Consider the following 21,412-nt stretch of genomic DNA (forward strand, 5'->3'; position numbering starts at 1 on the left):
GTCGGTGATGCCATCCGATCATCTCTTCCTCTGTTGTCCCCTTCTCCTGCTACCTTTAATCTTTTCCAGAATCAGGTGTTTTTTCTAATAAGTCAGCTTGTTGTATGATCGTTGCTTTAAGATGTTCTCAGAGGCGAGGATAGCTACTGCTAATATACCAAATCTGAAGGTTCCCATTAGCCCAGATATTCAGGACTCAAGATAAAAGGACGGATATGATGAAAAAAATTTGTTACACGTTTCCTAGAGATGGCTCAGTGGAATAATCTCTCAGGGAGAGATAAAGGATTAAGTTGATTTAAATACACAGGTAAAACGTTTAGCATAGAGATTAAGAAACAGTTAACACCCAAATGTTAGCTGCTACTGTGTATTTTATTCACTATCTTGATCTTAGTGATTATCACCAAGGTCTGATACCAAATGCTGACTAACAAAATGACCTTACATTCTAACACCCTAAAAAATGAACCTCCTCACCCACTTTTACTAGGGGAAGTGTTACTGGTTCTCTGGAAAGGATCACACCCATTCTGATAGGAATAGCAATTTATTTTCTCTTTTAGTGTTACTCTTTAGTTGTTCCCTTGTAATATCAATTAGCAATTTATCAGAGAAAGTGCTAAGGTAGTGCCTAATATTTAATGAGCATCATCATTTTGAGACCCTTGATGCTCAAAATATCAGTCTTAAGTATATACTATAAGTGCAAATCTTAAGACCATGTAAAAAGATAAATTTCACTACCTCTATTGTGATTTGAAGCTTAATATATTTATTTAAACAAGTTATCCAATAATCTAAAAATGAATTTAGATTTGGTGTAAAAAAAGTACAGTATTAAGGAGGTGATTAAATGCATCATTTTATTGAAAGTTTACAGAAAAGTCATTAGCGTACCTAAGCCTCTAAGAGATTTCATATAGTTTATTTTTTTCTGTACGTCTTACAGATGGTTGCATTTAATGAATCAATGTGGTAGTAGTATAATTGCAATGTAACATATAAAAAACTTTTAAGAAGGTAGAAATCATATATACTATTTTTCTTTAAGGGAAAGGGGATATGTTATGCTTGGAAAGAGGTCATGTTATTATATTGTTTTGTAACTTCTTCTTTAGCATAATTGTTTTCTGATTTTTATTGAAAAAAAAATTTTTAAGCCTATGAGAATGAAAATCATGCATAATGCCACTAGAGGTAATCACTATTAACATTTTGGTGTGTTTCTCTAATTTTATGCATTTTCAAGTTTGCTAAAAATATAAGATTGTACCGTTTTTATAAGCATTTTTAATTAAAAATTCTTCATATACAGTACATAATTTCTAGAAGTTGCATAGTATTTGAAAGTATGTAGGTTAACATACTTATTATCTTACTGATAGGCTTTTTTTCATGATCTTTGCATGTCTGATAATCTTGTAATTTTCAATTATGTCCTTAGTCTGGTAATTTTAAAATCTTAATACTATATTTCTGTTGTAAATTACCTACTCATATCCATTTATCAGGAGCTGTCTTAGTGCTATTTATATTTACCTTTATATTAGAGCTATTAACCATATCACATTTTCAAGTACTTTTCCAATTTTTCTTACAATCATGATTTTAAACATGAAAATATTTTAAATTTGTATGCAATTATTTGTAACTGATTCCACTGCTTGGAAATTTCTTCTCACAGAGGGGAGCTGCTTCAGTTTCTTTCTCCCTTTTTTCTTTAGTTTGACCTTTCTCATTTGACCTGCTAATCTCTTAGAATCAATATCAGTATCGTAAAAATATTAATGGATTTCCCTTACCTGATACCAAATAGCTACTGGAGAATAAACAAAGTTCTACACTTAGTTTTAAGAAGAGAAACTGTTAGAGGCAGATTTGTTTTTGCAAACACGAGAGAAGCAGCTGACATGAGAGTAAGCTGACACAAACACCAGAAATTGTACTAAGGTTTTAAAATTGCTATTATTATGATAAAGACTGAAGCAGCTTAAGAATATAAGGACTTACTGCTATACAAGAAAATAATTTCTACATACCTATGCAATTTTATTGTGAGGTTATTTAAGAAGTGTTTCAGAATAAACTATGAATTTTCATATTTATATAAAACACCTCTGACAGTACTTCATGTTTAGGTTTATTCATCAAAAAGGTAATGACAGGGTTTGTAAGTAAAACAATCTGATATCAAGAGTGTTAGCTTCTTAAATTGAATAGCAGAAAAACACAACAGAGAAACTTACCATCAACGCAAGAGAACATAGTTACAGGCGAGGCAATCTTGGACTTCAGTTTAGTACTCAGCTGAGGCTCTCACTTTTTTTTTTATTTTTTATTTATTTTTTATTTTTTTCTGGTTCAAAAACCATGCCTTAATTTCTTGTTTATTACATCATTTATTCTTTTTTTTTTAATTTTATTTTATTAGTTGGAGGCCAATTACTTCACAATATTTCAGTGGGTTTTGTCATACATTGACATGAATCAGCCATAGAGTTACACGTATTCCCCATCCCGATCCCCCCTCCCACCTCCCTCTCCACCCGACTCCTCTGGGTCCTCCCAGCCCACCAGGCCCGAGCACTCGTCTCATGCATCTCACCTGGGCTAGTGATCTGTTTCACCATAGATAATATACATGCTGTTCTTTTGAAACATCCCACCCTCACCTTCTCCCACAGAGTCCAAAATTCTGTTCTGTACTTCTGTGTATCTTTTTCTGTTTTGCATATAGGGTTATCATTACCATCTTTCTAAATTCCATATATATGTGTTAGTATGCTGTAATGTTCTTTATCTTTCTGGCTTACTTCACTCTGTATACTTTTTTAATAACAGCCCTCCAAAGTGGTGTCTACAAACTACAGCTGACAATAATCCTCTGGAGCTGGGAAGTGAATATAGTAACTGGTATTTAACTTTTTTTCTAATCTTTAAAAAAAGTTAGGAGGGCATATATACAAAATACAGGAGAACATGTACATAATTAAGGGCTGAAACTTTTCCCCTGAAAATTCCTCATGTTGAAGCCCTAACTCTCCCCTCCCCTGCCCTCTCCCATCCATTACCTCAGAATGTGACTGTTTGGAAATAGGGCCTTTTCAGAAGTGATTAAGTTAAAGGGAGTCCTTTAGGGGGGGTCCTAATCGAATTGATTGGGGTCCTTATAAAAGAGGAAATTTGGGCACTCTGAGCCACTAACAGCAAATGCACACAGAGAAAAGACCATGTGAAGACCCAGGGAGGAGGCGGCCAGGTGAGCCAAGAAAGGTTTCAGACAAGGTTGCCAACATCTTGATCTTGGACTTCCAGGCTTCAGAGCTATGAGAAAATAGATGTCTATTGTTTAAGTCACCCAGTCTGTGGTACTCTTTGTTCTGGCAGTCCTAGCAAACTAATACAGTAACTTCTTATTTACTGTATACCAAAAGTGTTTACTGAAAAGGATGTATAAAATTTGGAGATCACTGGATCATATACCCGGGACAGAAGTTGTTTTCTCATCATTAGGCAAAAGGAATTCACAACTCCTGCTGTAACCTGACAAATGATTCTTTTCCTATTTTCCGTTTAACATAAACTCCCATTCAATAAAAAAAAATTCATTTCTGATTTACTATTAAAAAAAAAAGACTTCTATTATGTTTCCACAAAGACAATGGATTATTACTATTTTGATAATTTAAAGCAGTTTTAATATAAGCTTTGAAATATATGAATTTATTTTTTGGATATACTGGCATATATTTCTTGATAAACTAGAGGGTATCAGCAGAATCTCAGCTGCAAAGTATACTTCAGTTAGAGAAAAATTTAAGTGGCAAAGCAAAAGATAACAAGATATATAATCTACAGCTTTATTTGCATAGGCAGTGTCATTTTTGTATAAGCTTTTGCCATCTGCAGGAATAGTATTTCTTTAATGGGAGAAACTGAATAATACAAAAAGCATAGCAAATAGAACCAAGTAGCAAATAAAATAAAATATTGCCATAGTAAAAGAATACTAGTTAAGATTATCAGCCTCAAATGTAATGGCATATTCTAATGCTGAATGAGCCTCAACTATTCACAGGAAGTTTTACAAATTCAGTTCAGTTGCTCAGTTGTGTCCAACTCCTTGTGACCCCATGGACCTCAGCATGCCAGGCTTCCCTGTCCATCACCAATTCGTGGAGCTTATTCAAACTCATGTCCATTGAGTCGGCAATGCCATCCAACCATCTGATCCTGTGTTGTCCCCTTCTCTTCCTGCCTTCAATCATTCTCATCATCAGGGTCTTTTCTAATGAGTCAGCTCTTCCCATCAGATGGCCAAAATATTGGAGCTTCAGCTTCATCATCAGTCCTTCCAGTGAATATTCAGGACTGATCTCCTTTAGGATGGACCGGTTGGATCTCCTTGCTGTTCAAGGGACTCTCGAGAGTCTTCTCCAACACCACAGGTCTAAAGCATCATTTCTTCGGCACTCAGCTTTCTTTATAGTCCAATTCTCACATCCCTACATGACTACTGGAAAAACCATGGCTTTGACTGGATGGACCTATGTTGGCAAAGTAATGTCTCTACTTTTTAATGTGCTATCTAGGTTTGTCATAGCTTTTCTCCCAAGGAGCAAGCATCTTTTAATTTCATGGCTGTGTGCAATGTTTACAAATTAGGTGAATTCTATTCTATAATTTGGCACTTATAAAGCATTTAATCTTAAACCTGCAGAAAACATGGCATTTAATTTTTACAAAATTATGAATTTGCTTACTCCATTATAAAAGACAAATTAAAAAACCTAATTTGAAAAACTGAGGAAAACACAAACAATAGCTAAAATAGTTTAGCATTTTTCAACATTTTTTTCTACTGTTGTTTCTAGAAATAGTATAAAACACTATTTTATACTCATAGCGACGACCTACAAAATTGTATATATGTTATATATTTTACACATAAAAGGTATACAGAATTATCCTCCAAGTAAGTGAAGCTGTATCTTTTGGATAATAGTTGTATCTCAAGAGACAGACCTTGAGTCATCTAGAATCATAAGGCAATACGATGTTGTTTTTCAGTCTTTAATGTTTGTCTCACATATATAAAAATGTATGCAGAGAAAAAAGTTTTTAATGAAAAACAAAAAAATGTATTATTTTAATTTCTCAACTTAAAATGTCAACAATCATACTTTTAAAAATCCTTTATTACCAAAAAGAAATCATTTAAGTTTCTCAAATGAAAAACAAAACAACATAGTGATACAAGCTATTTTTATTGTGTGAAAATGTCATAATTCATAGTGATTAAGAATGAAAATGCAGCATATAACAAAATAAGCATTTTACTTGTTAAAAGTCATGTGGATTTACAAAACTAAAAATATTTTTAGAACGTATTAAGAATACAAATTAATTTTTGAGATATATAAAATGTTCTATTTTACCATATATTTAATTTCAAAATCTTAAAAATGATCTTCATTTATTTTTATTAAATGAATTCAGTAATTACTATACACTAATCACTGGTAGGATACAAAAATTTTACAGATATATGTATTCTCAAACAAGATGAATAGTAAAAATGCAAAAGTATGAGTTCAGGTTTTAAAAAATGAACTAATGTAAATCTTACAAAAAAGGAACCAAGAAGATATACAAGCCAGTTTTTGCTCTAAAAGCCAATATAAAATTTACATTATGTCTTCTTGTGTTATTTTTCTGTACACTTCAGCCACCTATCGAATTTGGGTTGTTATGAATTTTGTATCTGAAGTAGAATGCTTTCTACTCAGTGCACTAGTTAAGTTCCATGTACAAAACTCAAAAAAACTGCATATGATGCTCAAAATGAAAATTTTTAAAGTAAATAATTGTATTAAACTGCCTTAGACATGCTTAATCATTTTATTGTCAGATATCAGTATATATATATATATCTGTTATAAGTTGCCAAACTGACTTGCCAGTTTTAACAAGGTGATTTCTGTTTAGAGTATTTTCACCTTGATTATATGGATGCTTTTAATTAAACATTTTAATCTATTATTCAAAAAATATCTGAAAGTTTGTCTCAACGCCAGTTGGAAGACAGAACACATAGATGCCATTCTTCAGTGCAAGGGAAGTACTACTATTTTAAATTAATTATTTTGGAATTGTTTCTTTATAAATGTAACTTAAACCAACATTTATTCTTATTTTGTTAGTACCCAAGCATTTCCCACTTATAAAATAAAGTTTTGGACTATAGTAGCTTTCTTGGTCTTTCTGCCTTTAATTTCAAGACACAAAAGAGGTAGAATAACCTACAAGAGTTACTAAAACTTCTGACAGAACAAGGAGTGAGAAGGAGCACCTTGATTTCTGAAAAGATTTAATTTTTGAAAGAGGGGTTTACTGGGACTTTTAATAGCATCTCATAAAACATTTCTATTAACTTAGAAAGCATTTAAGTCAAAAGGAATTGCAAGTGTCTTTCATTTATTGGGAATGTCATCAAAGAAAACAAACAGCAACAAACATTCAAGTAATTAGTGGTTTCAAATAACAAAATTTGGTAAAATAAAAATCTGAGACTCTATTTTAAAAGTATCTTAAGGTCAAATTAAGATGTATACTTAAAGGACAATACTATTATAAAACATACTTCAAACCATATAAATATATCTCGTTTGTATAGTTCATGTCTGTCAAGTAAATCAATTCCATTTTCCAGACACAGTTGAAACAAACCATCTATAGAAAAGTGCACAGTCAATATCATAGTAATTAAAATCCTTAAACAAAATTTCTAGAAAAATATAAAAAGTTAAAAATTGAGGTTATAAATTCTCAAGAATCCCCTTTCCATGCACATATATCTTACAAACATTTAAAATAAAGAAATAAAGACTATTAAATAGTAAAGAAAGTGTACAGAGTCCATTGGCTCTTTTTCTGAACAGGTTTTCCTTCATGAATACACCCATGAGTGGGGATGTATAAAGCAGAGTCAACACTAACTCTTGCTAACTTGTTCCAAACGCTCATCCCACTTGCTGGTCTTTTTTTTTAAACCATGAAGACCATGGATAAGTAAGCAATGATCAGAACAGTCAGGTCTTTGGCTCACTGATATTGTTATGGCTATCTTGCCCAGTCATCGATGTTCAAGGTTTTCCCCTGCTGAGAAAGAAGGCCCTGCAGTTCATCTTGCTGATGTGAAGAGAGCACATCCATGTGACCCGGTTATGAGACGACATCGTGAGCGTCACTGTTAGGTCTCTGTCGCACAGCCACGGGAGGCAGTGGCTTTCCATAGAAATCTATGTAAAGAAGGTATACCAAAAATACGTATTGTTATGGTAAATCAAGATTTCTGACACAATTCATTTATTTCCAACCAACACCTTTAAAAGAGTAAGAAACTCTGACCTTGTAAGTGAAGCAATGCGTAGGGCAGATTGGGGAAAAAAGTCTGAATTGGAAAAAACTTGAATAAATTCAAAAAACAACCACTAGGGCAAATTTTTAACTCAAGGTTATAAATTAATCTCTACTGATTTAATATAAAGCTGCACCTAATATATATATTATTTCCAAGTAAGGATTCACATCAGAACAAAACAAATAACAAACATCCAAAACTACTGGAACCTGTTGACAAAGCCCTGATAAAATCAGTATTTGTACAATCCATGTTCTTATCCAATGTTTATTACTTCTAAGAATTTGGTAAGAAAAACTAATTATCTTAGTGTTCTGGTATTAGGAGTATTTTACAATGATACTTCAGTATAGTTCATTGATAGGGCATATTTGATACAAAAACAGTCTTAATTTGTACTTCCTAATAGGTTCCTAACCCTTAATTATCATAAATTGGTTTATAAATTTTAATAGCATAAGGAAACTTCAGTTTTTCTGGCCTATTCCCCAAAAATTATTCTAGAAGCAAAGCTGTTCAAGGTCACTTGAAATAAATATATTAAAAATGAATTAAGGGGCCCATTTCCAGTTTCTCTCGTGCCAGAGTTCAGCTAAGCAGCTCCATAATATTGCTGCCTCAGCATCCATTTTGTCTGGCCAAGTGGCCTAAGGAGGTCTTAAATAGATACTAGCACCTCATGCAAGAACATGCCCTAGAAAACAGCTTGCAAAATTAGATTAGTTGCAAATGTATATTGCAAACTCTAAGGCTGCCACTAACAAAAGTCTATGACAAAGGAGGCAAGAATGTATAGTGGAGAAAAGACAATACGTGGTCTTGGGGAAACTGGAGAGTCATGTGCAAAATAATCAGACTGGATCACTTTCTCACACTGTATACAAACAGAAACCTTAAATGACTAAACATAAAATCCAAAACCATAAAAATCCTATAAGAAAACATAGGCAGTACACACTTTGACATTGGTCTTAATATTTTTTAGGTGTGTCTCCTCAATCAAGAGAAACAAAGGAAAAGTCAAAAAGTGGGGCTATATCAAACTAAAAAGTTTTCACACAGCAAGAAAACTATCAACAAAAGAAGAGCCTACTGAATGGGAGGAGATACTTGCAAATAATACATCCAGTGAGGAGTTAATATCCAAACCACACAAAGAACTAATACAACTCAATATCCAAAAAAAATAAAAAATTTAAAAAGTGGGCTAGAAGATCTGAAAAGACTTTATTCCAAAGAAAACAGACAGATGGCCAACAGACACATGAAAAGATGTTCAACATCACTAATCATCAAGGAAATGCAAATCAAGGCCACAATAAGGTATCACCTCACACCTGCTGGAATAGCTATCATCAAAAACAACACAAATAACAAACACTGGTGAAGATGTGAAGAAAAGGAAACCTCATGCACTGTTGGTAGGAATGTAAACAGCACAGCAGCCGCCACTATGCAAAACTATATGGAGATTCCTCTAAAAATTAAAAACAGAACTACCGTACAATCCCGCAATTCTACTTCTGGGTATTTTTCCAAAGAAAACAAAAATACTAATTTAAAAAGATATATGCACCCCTATATTCATTACAGCATTATTCCCAATAGCCAAGATATGGAAGCAAACTAAGTGCCCTTCAACAGAGGAATGGATAAAGTTGTGATACACACACACACACACACACACACACACACACACAATAATTAAGCCATAAAAAACAAGGAACTCTTACTATTCTCAACAACATGGATGGACTTAGTATCATGGTAAGTGAAATAAGTCAAAGAAAGACAAATAGTGTATAATTTTACTTATCTGTGGAATCTAAAAAACAAACAAAAAACAAAACAACAAACAAAACAGCAACAGAGTCAGATAGAGAACAGACAGACGGTTGCTGGACAAAGGAGAGGGATGGCAAGGCAGCAGCTGGGGTGCAGGAATGAGTGAAATAGGTGAGGGAAATTAACAGGTACAAGTTTCCAGTTACAAAATAAATGAGTCACAGGGATGAAATGTACAGAGTGGGGAATACAGTCAGTAATAATCTTTGTATCTTTGGTGATTAAGGTGGTCAAAAGGTACAAACTTCCAGTTATAAAATAAGTACTAGGAATGTAATGTAAAACATTATTAATATAATTACATGATTAACACTGCTGTATGTTATATATGAAAGTTGTTAAAAGAATAAATCCTAAGAGTTCTCATCACAAGGAAAAAAATTTTTTTCTTTTTTTTTTCCTTTTTAATCTGTATGAGATGATGCATTTCATTTACTAAATTTACTGTGGCAACCATTTCATGATGTATGTAAGTCAAAACATTACGCTATACACTTTAAACTTATACAGTGCTTGCTTTAGATTATATTCCAATAAAACTGGAAGGAAAAAATAAAAAATAAAATAATTAAATTGAATAAATTTCAATGAAGGAAAGAGTAACAGAAAATTACAATTAGGCAAATACCACAGTAAAAATTATTGCACACACAATCCAATGACAGATGCTGAAACAGAAGCTAAAGTTTGTGGAGAACAGAATATTTGTATAATCTCAAAGTATCACTTCAGTGATATTTACTAATTACAAAGAAAATAGTAACATTTTACAATGTGGCAAATATCACCTTATTCAAATGATGAAGGTCAGCATCACCAATAATGAGACCTCCCAACATCATGCACACCCTACTTCATTTTGAGCATCAATCTGGTTCAACAATGAGAGGCGCTCTTGTGTCATCAGTATGCAGCCTCTACCAGTGCACCACAGACAGTGCTAAATTTGCCACAATTATGTCATTACTGAAAAAAATTTTAAATAAACTGTATATTCTCTCCTTAAAAAAAAAACTAGGAGAAAATGATTGTTCAAGCAACTATAAATTTAAAGCAACTACTAAGCTGCCATGATGCTCTAACAAATCTTAATATAACAATGTTAATAAAATGAATTAGAAGTATGGATTTCAAAGCTGAACAGACCTAACTTCAAATTGTGTGTCATTTATAGCTATATGAGCTTGGGTGTAGGATTCTCACACACAAAACTGCCCATCTGACAAGGCTATTAGAAGAATTAAAATGAGATAATGTACTTAAAAGTGCTTATCAATATGCCAGGGACATAGTATACAGTTATTAGTACTACTATTAATAAAATTATAAGGTACAATTATTTTGATAAATTTAAAGCATGCCTTTTCTAATTTCTTGCTTTCAAAATTAATGAGAATTTTGACACATCACAGAACTCATGATTAAACCAGAATGAATATTATGTTTTACTTCTAGAATTGAAAAGTACCCAAATCACATACACGTGACAAGAAGTATCAATTGCAGTTGATTCTGTATTATATCATTGCCAGAAAATTATATCATTCTATACAAAACAGATTTCTTATTGTCTTAACTATAGGGGATATAAGTTGACCATACTGACCAACTGATATGACCAAATTAATTGATACCCATTTTAATAAAGGGCTTCAAACTTAACATACAAAATATAATCTTCATTCATATTTTAAGATTTGAAAATATTCTTTAGTTTTATACTTGGCATTTTTGGCCAACAGAATGTTTATTTCTCATAATGCGTAACGTTTATGAAGTATGGATTAAGAGTATTTACAAAGTGAATATAGATTCAGTTTTTAAGTGTATTCTCTGAATGCAAGTCTTACATATTACCCAGAGTGAGGTTTACAGAAAATAAAGCAATTAGAAAAGTAAAACTGAATTGCCATCAAGGAATCAATGTCTATAATCAAAGAATAAATAAAAATCTGCCTTAATTCCTAATTTGACTATAAAAAATTATTTTTCATATCAATAAATTTTAAGTAGCAAACCCAAATTCAGTTAACTTAATTATTTCCCTTTGCTCATTATATGTCTGTTGTCTACTTCCCATTAACCACATTCAAATAAATATATATTAATACAGTTAGGAAAAAGAAGAGGATGTGATGATAAAATTGGCAACTATCAGCATCGCAAACAAAAATCTCACAACAAATACTAAAAACTAATTTAAACTTTTTAATTACAAGTTTAAATTCATTATGCCGACTTTCTTCTCCATAATGAAAACAGAGTTGATCATACTTTTTCTTAGCTATACAAGGTATACTTTGACTTAAAATTTATGAGAAAAAAATAATGAAGATATTTTAAAACTTGTGAAGTTAGAATGTTTAATTCTCTGCTTTGAGAAGTTAAATTTATTGATCTACTTAAAATTAACTGATATGTTAGAATAACAGTGGTCTTAAAATTTAACTAATTCATTATAATCCTTTTCTAGGAGTTCTAATTTAAAAAATATAGGAGAGCAAAGAAAAACAAAAACAAAAAACAACCTTCTTATTAGCCCATTTTCAACCTCTTTTTTAGTTGGTTTTAACTAATGTTCCCCCAGATGCTACCATTCTTTTCTCCTTATTTTACATACTTTCCCTCAGAAACAGGAAACTATCATTCCTTCAACTGCATTCATTCAGTAAACAAATATACATCTATTAGGGACAAAGCATTTCTATTATATGATGACAGCTGAAAAACAAAACAAAAACTACCTACATACCCTTCCACCCACCCGAGTCCCCGTTCTCCAGAGTTCCAGAATCTTATTTGCACTGATATATGGACATTTCCAAATAGATGAGCCTACAGACACCTCCAAAGCAAGTTTCCTTTCTCCTCATATATTGTCAGCGTTAGAGATAGCACCAACCTTCTAGCCCCTTCAGCCAAATAATGTTCTGTTCCTCTCTTCTTTTATCCCATACACTCATCCTTCATATGGAACTTATAGCTTCAATATTCTCTCAACACACTTTTCATTCTCCATTCCAGTTTCCATTCTTCACGTCTCACTCTGACCACTGCAATAGCTTCTAACTGGGATCCTAACCTCAGGTATGGGCACAATTTAGTCTATACACAGTGACAAAAATTACTTTCCTAAATAATGACTCTTGTAATACTATTTCCTGTTAAAAATGCATATTGTCTCTTGTAAACTTAGCAAGTCTAGACATCTTAAAAATATACATGTGAGGCCCTAAACAATCTGGCTATAAGCCATAATTCTAGTTTTAGTATCTCTCTATAACTTTAAACTTCCTATTTCTTACCTGTTCCACCTACGTGAACCTAAGATCTAGTTACAAGTAACTTCATACTATTTTCCTAATTAAGCAATGTGTTTTCCCACCTCTTCATCTTTGACTAGTTTATTTCTTCTGCTTATTAACTCTTCTCACACATGTACACATGTATATATATTTATATACGCATACATTAGCACTACCTAATTGTTTCTAACAACATAGTGAATATTTAAGCTGATAATATATTCTAACACATACAATTTCAAAATATAGACAAACAGGAACTAATCTATCATAGTCAACGAAAACATCATAATGTAAAGTTAGCACCAAAAAGACATGTGACTTCACTGTTATTTTGAAGTTGAAGGACGAACCTTCTGTCTTTAGAAATTAAAAAAATTTTCTAATTTTCATTGCAAAGTTATCAAACCAGACAATCTTAAAAGAAATCAGTTCTGAATATTCATTGGAAGGACTGATGCTGAAGTTGAAGATCCAATACTTTGGCCACCTGATGCGAAGAACTGACTCATTGGAAAAGACTCTGATTCTGGGAAAGACCAAAGGCAGGAGAAGCAGATGACAGAGGATGGACGGTTGGACAGCATCACCAACTCGACAGACGTGAGCTTGAGCAAGCTCCGGGAGTTAGTGATGGACGGGGAAGCCTGGCATGCTGCAGGCCATGAGATAGCAAAGAGTCGGACACGACTGAGCGGCTGAACTGAACTGAATGATTATGAAGAAATATTTCATTATTGATACAGTATTCAGAAAAGGAAAGCAACTAGCACATTTAAATTTAAATACTTTTTGAATAAAATAGTTTATATAGTTTGCTATAATTTCAAATTATATATAATGCTTTTTGAAAGATTAAACTTCTGAATTTTTCTTTTCTAGTAAATGGATCTTCTTAGGAAACCAAGATTAGGTAAACAGAGTTATCAAAAAGGAAATGAGATGTTCTTGATGAATTTTATTGAACTACAATTCTATATGTATAAATCATCCTTTTGCATGTTAGAAATCAGAACTTCTGCCTGTTGTAAAGGCAGCTCTGTATTCCCCACTGTCCTTCTTCAAGTTTCCAGGCGGAACTCTTAAATCCTATACTGGCTGTACTATACCTTATGTTAATTTCATCCAAAAAAGTGTTTTCTTGATTCAGTGAAGACTTTAGTTAACTGCCCTGGTGGTTCAGATGGTAAAGCGTCTGCCTACAATGCGGGACACATGGGTTCAATCCCTGGGTCAGGAAGATCTCCTGGAGAAGGAAATGGCAACCCACTCCAGTATTCTTGCCTGGAAAATCTCCATGGGCGGAGAAGCCTGGCAGGCTACAGTCCATGGGGTCGCAAAGAGTTGGACACGACTGAGCAACTTCACTTTTACTAAGCTGAACTTTACTTGGTTTACTGATTTGGTTTCTAATCTTACAAACTGTGTTACTCTTTACTTTATTGTAATTTCAGCAGCTGAGTATCCTTAGAAGCAGAGAAAGAGCAATTACGGATCCCCTGGTGGCTCAGATGGTAGAGTCTGCCTGCCATGCGAGAGACCAGGGTTCGATCCCCGGGTCGGGAAGATTCCCTGGAGAAGGAAATGGCAACCCACTCCAGGACTCTTGCCTAGAAAATCCCATGGATGGAGGAGCCTGGTAGGCTACAGTCCATGGGGGTCACAAAAGAGTCGGACACGACTGAGCGACTTCACTTTCACCATCACTGGGGCCTCCCAGGTGGCGCCAGTAGTATAGAACATTCCTGCCGATGCAGGAGACGTAAGAGATGTGGGTTTAATCCCTGGGTTGGGAAGATCCCCTGGAGAAGCGAATGGCTACCCACTCCAGTATTCTCGCCTGAAGAATTCCATGGACAGAGTAACCTGGCAGGTTACAGTCCACGGGGTTGCAAAGAGTCGGACACGACTAAAGTGACTTAGCATGCATGCATCATTGAGTATGTGAGCATATATAGGACAATGAAGTTTTAAACACCATAACTGTACTGTCTCATATTTAAGCTGCCTTAAAATCATTCTCTTTTACAACTATTTATATTAATATATAATGGATAAACACAAGCTATGATGTCTTTACTTCTGTTTTTTAAGATAAATGTTAAATCAAACTATATTGAGGCAAAGGGCAGTTAAGAATAAAAAATTACATAAATGAAAGTGAAGTAAAATGAAAAAGGATGGTTGTGGATTTGAAAGGCTCCCCAAAGTAAAAGTTTATTGAAGTAATGAGGTAAAGAAAAATGAACGTGATATGTATAGATATTTGAAAACTGATCCTTTGGCATTACCATTATGACGTGTTTCACCAAGAGGCTCAAGTTTTGGAAGTCTAGTGACTTTGGGGGTTCCCCAGCCAACTGAAGAAAAAGAAAGACATTTAAAAACACTGTTAAACAATATCTCTTTAGGTCTGTTACGAGGATCCCTCTCTTGACAGGAATGTATACAACTTCAATGTCAGTTCATACATATTGAATGACACAGTACCAAATAACCACAAACCCATTTTAAATGGTTTCTGTTTTAGAATGTAATTTTAGGTTGGTAATACTTGCTTTAAGTTTTTGTTTCCCTTTAGTTAAAAATATAAGCATCCTCACCACCATCATAAACAACCTTAGGCTACTAACCTAAGTCCAAACAGAAGCTAAAAGAAATGTACACTATTAAATGGAATATAAAAAATGAGTCTTAAATGGGGCTCAAAGGAAAATGTTACCATCTTACGACTTCTAGCAAGACTAAAAGGAAACTACAAACATATACATTGTAAGGTATTTACTGAATATGTGAGGTACAATGCTTAGTGATGAAAAAGATGTCATTAATTTTTACTATTTTTTTACTTTCATAAAGCATTTTTTTCTGAATAAAAAAAACCAGTATTTATGTTGATAAATTCTGAACTAAGTAGACAGAACAAAGAATTCTACCTTTCTCACAAATTCACAAGATTATGAATACCCTGAATAAAAACTGCATAATTTTTAAAATTTTTCTTCACTGTTTAAGGCAGTATTTCTAAATTCAATATCAATATCAATTTGCTCACCAGGAGGAGGAGGTGGGGGTGGTGTTGGACTCTTAGGAACAGAATCATCTGTATTAACAGGTTCTACACGGTGGCTCCTTTTCATCCTTAGTTTCTTAGTTTTCTTTTTACTGCTATCTATAAGAATATAAACATGCAACTTTATGCCTTTTGGAAAAAGTTACTTCTATAATAAAAAAAGAACAGAATTAGAATATTGATATTATTATTACCATAGAAATATAACTTCAACTTAAAAATTGTTACTGTGAACTTGCCTTTTCTAAGAATAAATTTGTGATTGCTTATTGAATGAATGATTAATAAATATGATGCAAGTGGCAAAAAGTCATATTTTAAGTTCAATGAGAAGTGGTTCAGAATACAAAAAAAAATACATATTTCCAAAAGTAACATTTTTTTTTCAAGTGTCATAATAAATAACTGGAATTATCTAATTACAGAGACTTACAAAGCTACAGATGACCTGGGGGAGAAAGACAGGTATCGGTTTGTCTCAGTAGGATATACAGAATGATTCCAGATCTAAGCCCAAAAATAATCCTTTGAAATGTGAAAAAAGACCCTAATCAAACCAAAGCACATTATCTATGAAAATAATGCCCAAGATGTTCAATATAAATGTATGTAACCAAAACTCATATTAGAGCTTACAGAATTGAATCTTAATCTTTCTAAATATTTACATATTCTCACTTAAGCACATATAGACATTTTAAGTGAATCTATGTTGTTACCATGTAAACTTTAACAACATAAACCAGGATGATACAGTACTTAAATAATCAAACAGCAGAGCCACTGAAATATTTTAATTGATAATCCCAAATCACTAAATTTATACATATAATACATTTTCTAAAATGGAAATTATGTTACACAAGAAACAGCTAACATCTATGAAACCTATAAAGCATTATAAGAAATACAATTATATTTGAAAACTCATTATTTTTCAAAATAAATTAGTGTCACTTGAGAACATTTTACTCTAGATATAAACAGAGACATCCTTTTACAATTAAAGCTATAAGCTCTGCAGCTGGGAGAAAGGAAGCAGAGCTCCCAGAATCATACGGTACTGTAGCATGGGCAGTTAGTCAGGGTCATGGGAGGGCACAGGCTATGCAACAGAGAATCGAAAGTTGAGGGAAGGGTATCTCAGCACCGCCACAGGTGAGACGTGTGAGCTCAAATTACTCGACCTTTCCAAGTCCCTGCTGTCCTACTCTATATGATGAGAAAAACATGCCTCAGGATTGCTATGTGAAATAACAATGTTGTGTTAATATTTTCAAATCATCTACCAAACCATTTTATTCTTTAACAACATATTAGTGTTATTAGAAAGAGCTCTTCCAATATATTTAGAGGCCACTTTAAGTCTACATTTTGTTTTACTCTGTTAACAGAGTGATATGGGTACAAATGTGGATACCCCAACTTCCCAAATTACAAAAAGTATAACTTTCAAATCTAGGTATTTTTATATAGCAAAACATCCATGTTAGGTACTCTGCATCTCAGGGACTGAGACCTTGTTTTCATAAACTCTTTAATACTATACAAAAATTCTTATATACCATTCTTACAAATACATCATATACCTAGTTATTGTATCACCAACTAAGAATGGCAAGGAAGCAATGGTTCCTGGGCATCTTTCATGTGTCAGGCCCTGTGCTAGGAACATTGTAGGGTTACTTTTATTATAAGGAAACCTAAAAGCCTGGTTGAAAAAAAAAAAACGATGAAAACTCCATTTTTGAGATGAGAAAAACAAGGACTGAAGAACACATGTAAATAACATACATCTAGCAGATGAGAAAGTCTGGATGCTACCTCGGGTTGTGTGAGTCCAAATGGTCTCTACGACACCAAAAGACATAAATTTCCTGTTAAAGCATGTAACTAGTTTAAAAAAAGAAAAGTAACTGTAAATTAAAGATTTCATATAATATTAAAATAAGAAGAACATGGATATTTGATAATAAAATGGCTTTTAAATTATATTTTTAAAATTTAATTGAACGATAATTGCTTTACAGTATTGTGTTGGTTTCCGCCAAATGTTCAGTTAGGTCTGCATCCCCTAAAAATCACAAGTAAATAAAGAACATGACGCTGACTATAACTTTTGGAAGATTAAGAAAAACAAAACAAACCCTCCAAGAATTTTAAACGTTTTAAATACACTCTAAGGATTCCTGGGGATATGCAATATTCCTAATTATTGAAAATGGAATTTTCAGCTGAAATTCTTTTCAGTTACAAAGGGCTAGGTTTTAAGACATCCTGAATAAAAACATAAATTAGGAAACTAATGATGAACTAAAATTCATGAAAAAAAACATAAGAAACATTGCATTTGGAGATGAAAAATCTTACGATACATTTCTTTGTGAAAATAACCATGACAAATGAAAAAGTATTTTTAAGTTTTATATATGTTATTTACATGTCACATATAATACATAAAACAAAAATAAACACAAAGACCATAAAAATAAATAAATTATATATTTTTAATAACTAGATTTATCACCTGATTCTGATGATCTCCAGTCTGTCTCATCTTCATTTTCCAACTGCTGTGTTAATGCCTCCTTATAATTTTCTACTACTCCAAACTCATTGTTTTTTTGGCTACTGTCACTGATCTGGCTCTGCGTCTCTATTTGCTCATGCTCCATTTTATGCTTCAGGGGGCAGCCATCACTGTCTTCTGTATTTTGCCTCTTTTTTTCTCTTTCAAGTTTTTTTTCATTCTGACAAAAATGAAATGTATCATTCTTAATATAGTGGTCATATTTAAGATAGCTTAAGGGAGAAATCAAATAATTCGTGAGCATTATGTAACTTCAGGGCACTGTGTGATATTTCCATTAAAAATTATTTGAATATATCATTAAAACATTTTTGCCAATTAAAACATAATTGCCAAACATTCAGAAAGCAGAGAGTATAAAGAAAGAACACTTATATTACCGGTAATTCCACAGTCTAGAGATGATCACTACTTGATGTACAGGTCAGTGAGAGGTGCTTTTCTTTGCCTATCCCACACACATACAGACATACACATCCACAAACATACACTAATGTGACTGTCTCTCTACATATACATATTTATGTATATTTTTGGAGAAGGAAATGGCAACCCACTCCAATATTCTGGCCTGGAAAATCTCATGGACTGAGGAGCCTGGAGGGCTGTAGTTCATGGGGTTGCAAAGAGTTGGACACGACGGAGCGACTAAGCACAAGCACATGTGTATTTTTAAACAGAAAAGAATCAAAGATTTAAGAATACATATTTCTTTCTCTGTCAATCAATTTATGAAGTGCTTACAACAGTAGGTGACACATACATAGTAAAGTGTTAGCTATGAAAGTATTATATTATGCTATGGTTTAGTCAAATGCTATGGTTTAGTCAAATGCTATGGTTTAGTCATATCTGACTCTTGCAACCCTATGGACTATAGCCCACCAGGCTCCTCTGTCCATGGGATTCTCCAGGCAAGAATATTGGAGTGGGTTGCCATTTCCTTCTCCAGGGGATCTTCCCCACCCAGGGATGGAACCCAAGTGTCCTGCATTGCAGGCGATCTACTGCATTGTAGGCAGATTCTTGAGCTGAATCACCACTGAGCCGCCAGGGATTCCCTATATTATAATGTATGTGTAAGCTATTACTACTTTCATCAATTACACTATTATTTTGAATAATTCTATCATAACTTGTTGTACCAACTCCCACTCAATGGACAAAGACGTGATTTTCAATTTTTCATTATTACAAGAAACACAATGGTTGAATTAGTTCTCCAGAATAAATTCCTAACAGTCATGCTGCTGGATCAGTGGGTAAAGCACATTTTAAAATGTGCCATACTACAAACTTCACTTCATAAAAACTACCGTCAGATTACACCACAGGAGAAGGACTGAAAGGCTGACGTTTTCCCACGTCTCTCCTTTTTTGATTGCACAGCGCAGCATGTAGGATTTCACTTCCCCACCAGGGATCGAACCTGCACCCCCTATAACTGGAAGTGTGCAGGCTTAGCCACTGGACTGCCAGCGAAGTCCCCCACCCCACATCTTTTTCAGTGCTTTTTTAATCATCATGCTCAATTATTCAGCTGCGTCCGACTCTTGGTGACCCTTCGGACTAGAGCCTGCCAGGCTCCTCTGTCCATGGGATTTTTCAGGTGGGAATACTGGAGTGGGTTGCCATTTTCCCCTCCAGGTTTTAATCATTATAAATCTTTTGTATCTCCACCAAACTAATAAATACTTTTTTACCTCAGTGTTGATTTATTATTTTTATTACTACTGAAGATAACTTATAAAATATCCTTATTGCCATTTAAATTTTTTCTATAAGGAACTACCCATCATAACCCAATGCCCTTTTTTCTATTAGAGTCTAATTATTTACACAGTAATTTTTTTAAGGATTCTTTTTTTTTGGTCCCATGTTTCTCAAATATTTTTCATTATGTTTAGTTTGGTTTGGTGTTTTTTTTTTGTCTTTAACTCTGTAGAACATCTCTTTAAAAACTGAATATAGTAAGATCTACTTTATTTTTCCCATTTTATTATTTTTCACTCTGTGATTTGTGGCCTCATTGTCCTGCTTTGAATGTTTCTCCTCCTCCAAGTTTACAAATATCAATCTGTATTATATCCAAGTGTTTTTAAGGCTTCTTTTTTTTATATTTAAATCTTTTAAAATTTAATTTGGTATACAGTGTTCAATAATTTTGCTTTTTTTCCCCAAATGACTCTTCAGTTGTTACAATATCTTTTTTCTCCCAGATTTGAAATGCCACCTTTCTCTTATACTAAATTATTTATATATATATATATATATATATATATATATATATATACACACACACACACACTAACATATATAATTCTGTTTGTTACTATTGTTTCATTGTGTATTCTGGAACCACATCTCACCATTTTCATTATCTGTGATAAAAATCAAAGGAAAAAAAGGTCAGGTAACATTTTAAAGGAGAAGTTTTTGGGGGAAGAAAACTTGCTTGATAAAAAGGATATTTTCATCTATTTCATTTCTTAAGTAACTTAAAACCAAATATCTCATATTACCAACTACTTTGCAAAAATAAAGCAACCAAAAATTATACAATCGTCTTCTTACCTGTGGAGCTGCCCCCCTCCTCGGCAGCAGCCCCAAGGAAGAACTAATCATCCACCTTTCCAGATGGATACCTGTGTGGAAGGAGGCAGTGATAGGGGAAGAGGGATGGAGAACATACAGGTGGGTCATGCGAGCCACCTGCCACATTAAGCTCTGAGTGAATGGAGAGGCGATTTAGGAAGCTCCGCCACTGAGGAAGCATAGCTGCTAGAAGTGATTAAAGCAGGACTGATTCAAACTCTGAACATCAGTAGAAAATGAAAACAGACACAGATACACAGACAGACAGATATAGAAACATACACACACACACACACACTCTTTCTCTCACCCTTAATTTCTTATGATTAAAATCTACAAATTAATTTTAGTTAAACTTCTGACATTTAAAATTAAAATAAATGATATTCAGATATAAAATAACATATCATAGTTTCAAACATTAAGTATCCTGGGAAAATAGCTAGAAAACCATTTACATACTCTAATGCTTCATAAACATCTAAATATTACTGTAAAAGTATAGTAATAGCAATATACAGTAACAAAGACAACATAAGAGTTAAACACTACTGTCATAGGATATGTGACAAAATATA

The 21,412-nt window shown here is 33.3% G+C and overlaps 2 protein-coding genes across 6 annotated transcripts in view; one reads left to right on the forward strand and one right to left on the reverse strand.

The window, feature by feature from the left end:
- STX19 (syntaxin 19) overlaps window positions 1–21,412 on the forward strand; it is a 46,054-nt gene that overhangs the window by 688 nt on the left and 23,954 nt on the right. The gene's annotated exons all lie outside the window — the stretch shown is intronic.
- ARL13B (ADP ribosylation factor like GTPase 13B) overlaps window positions 5,337–21,412 on the reverse strand; it is a 79,318-nt gene continuing 63,242 nt past the window's right edge. Inside the window, exons 7-11 of one of the 5 annotated variants that reach the window (XM_065913823.1) lie at window positions 18,177–18,399; window positions 17,444–17,500; window positions 15,632–15,748; window positions 14,868–14,936; window positions 5,338–7,304 (exon numbers count right to left, since the gene is read on the reverse strand). In XM_065913823.1, coding sequence (XP_065769895.1) covers window positions 7,228–7,304; window positions 14,868–14,936; window positions 15,632–15,748; window positions 17,444–17,500; window positions 18,177–18,399 — 543 coding nt within the window. In that variant the 3' untranslated portion in view covers window positions 5,338–7,227. Of the gene's footprint in view, window positions 7,305–14,867; window positions 14,937–15,631; window positions 15,749–17,443; window positions 17,501–18,176; window positions 18,400–21,412 lie in introns of all 5 variants that reach the window. The other 4 variants (XM_065913825.1, XM_065913827.1, XM_065913824.1 and 1 more) reach the window with 4 other exon arrangements.

This window comes from Muntiacus reevesi, chromosome 21, assembly GCF_963930625.1.
Source record: "Muntiacus reevesi chromosome 21, mMunRee1.1, whole genome shotgun sequence".
Lineage (NCBI taxonomy): Eukaryota > Metazoa > Chordata > Mammalia > Artiodactyla > Cervidae > Muntiacus > Muntiacus reevesi.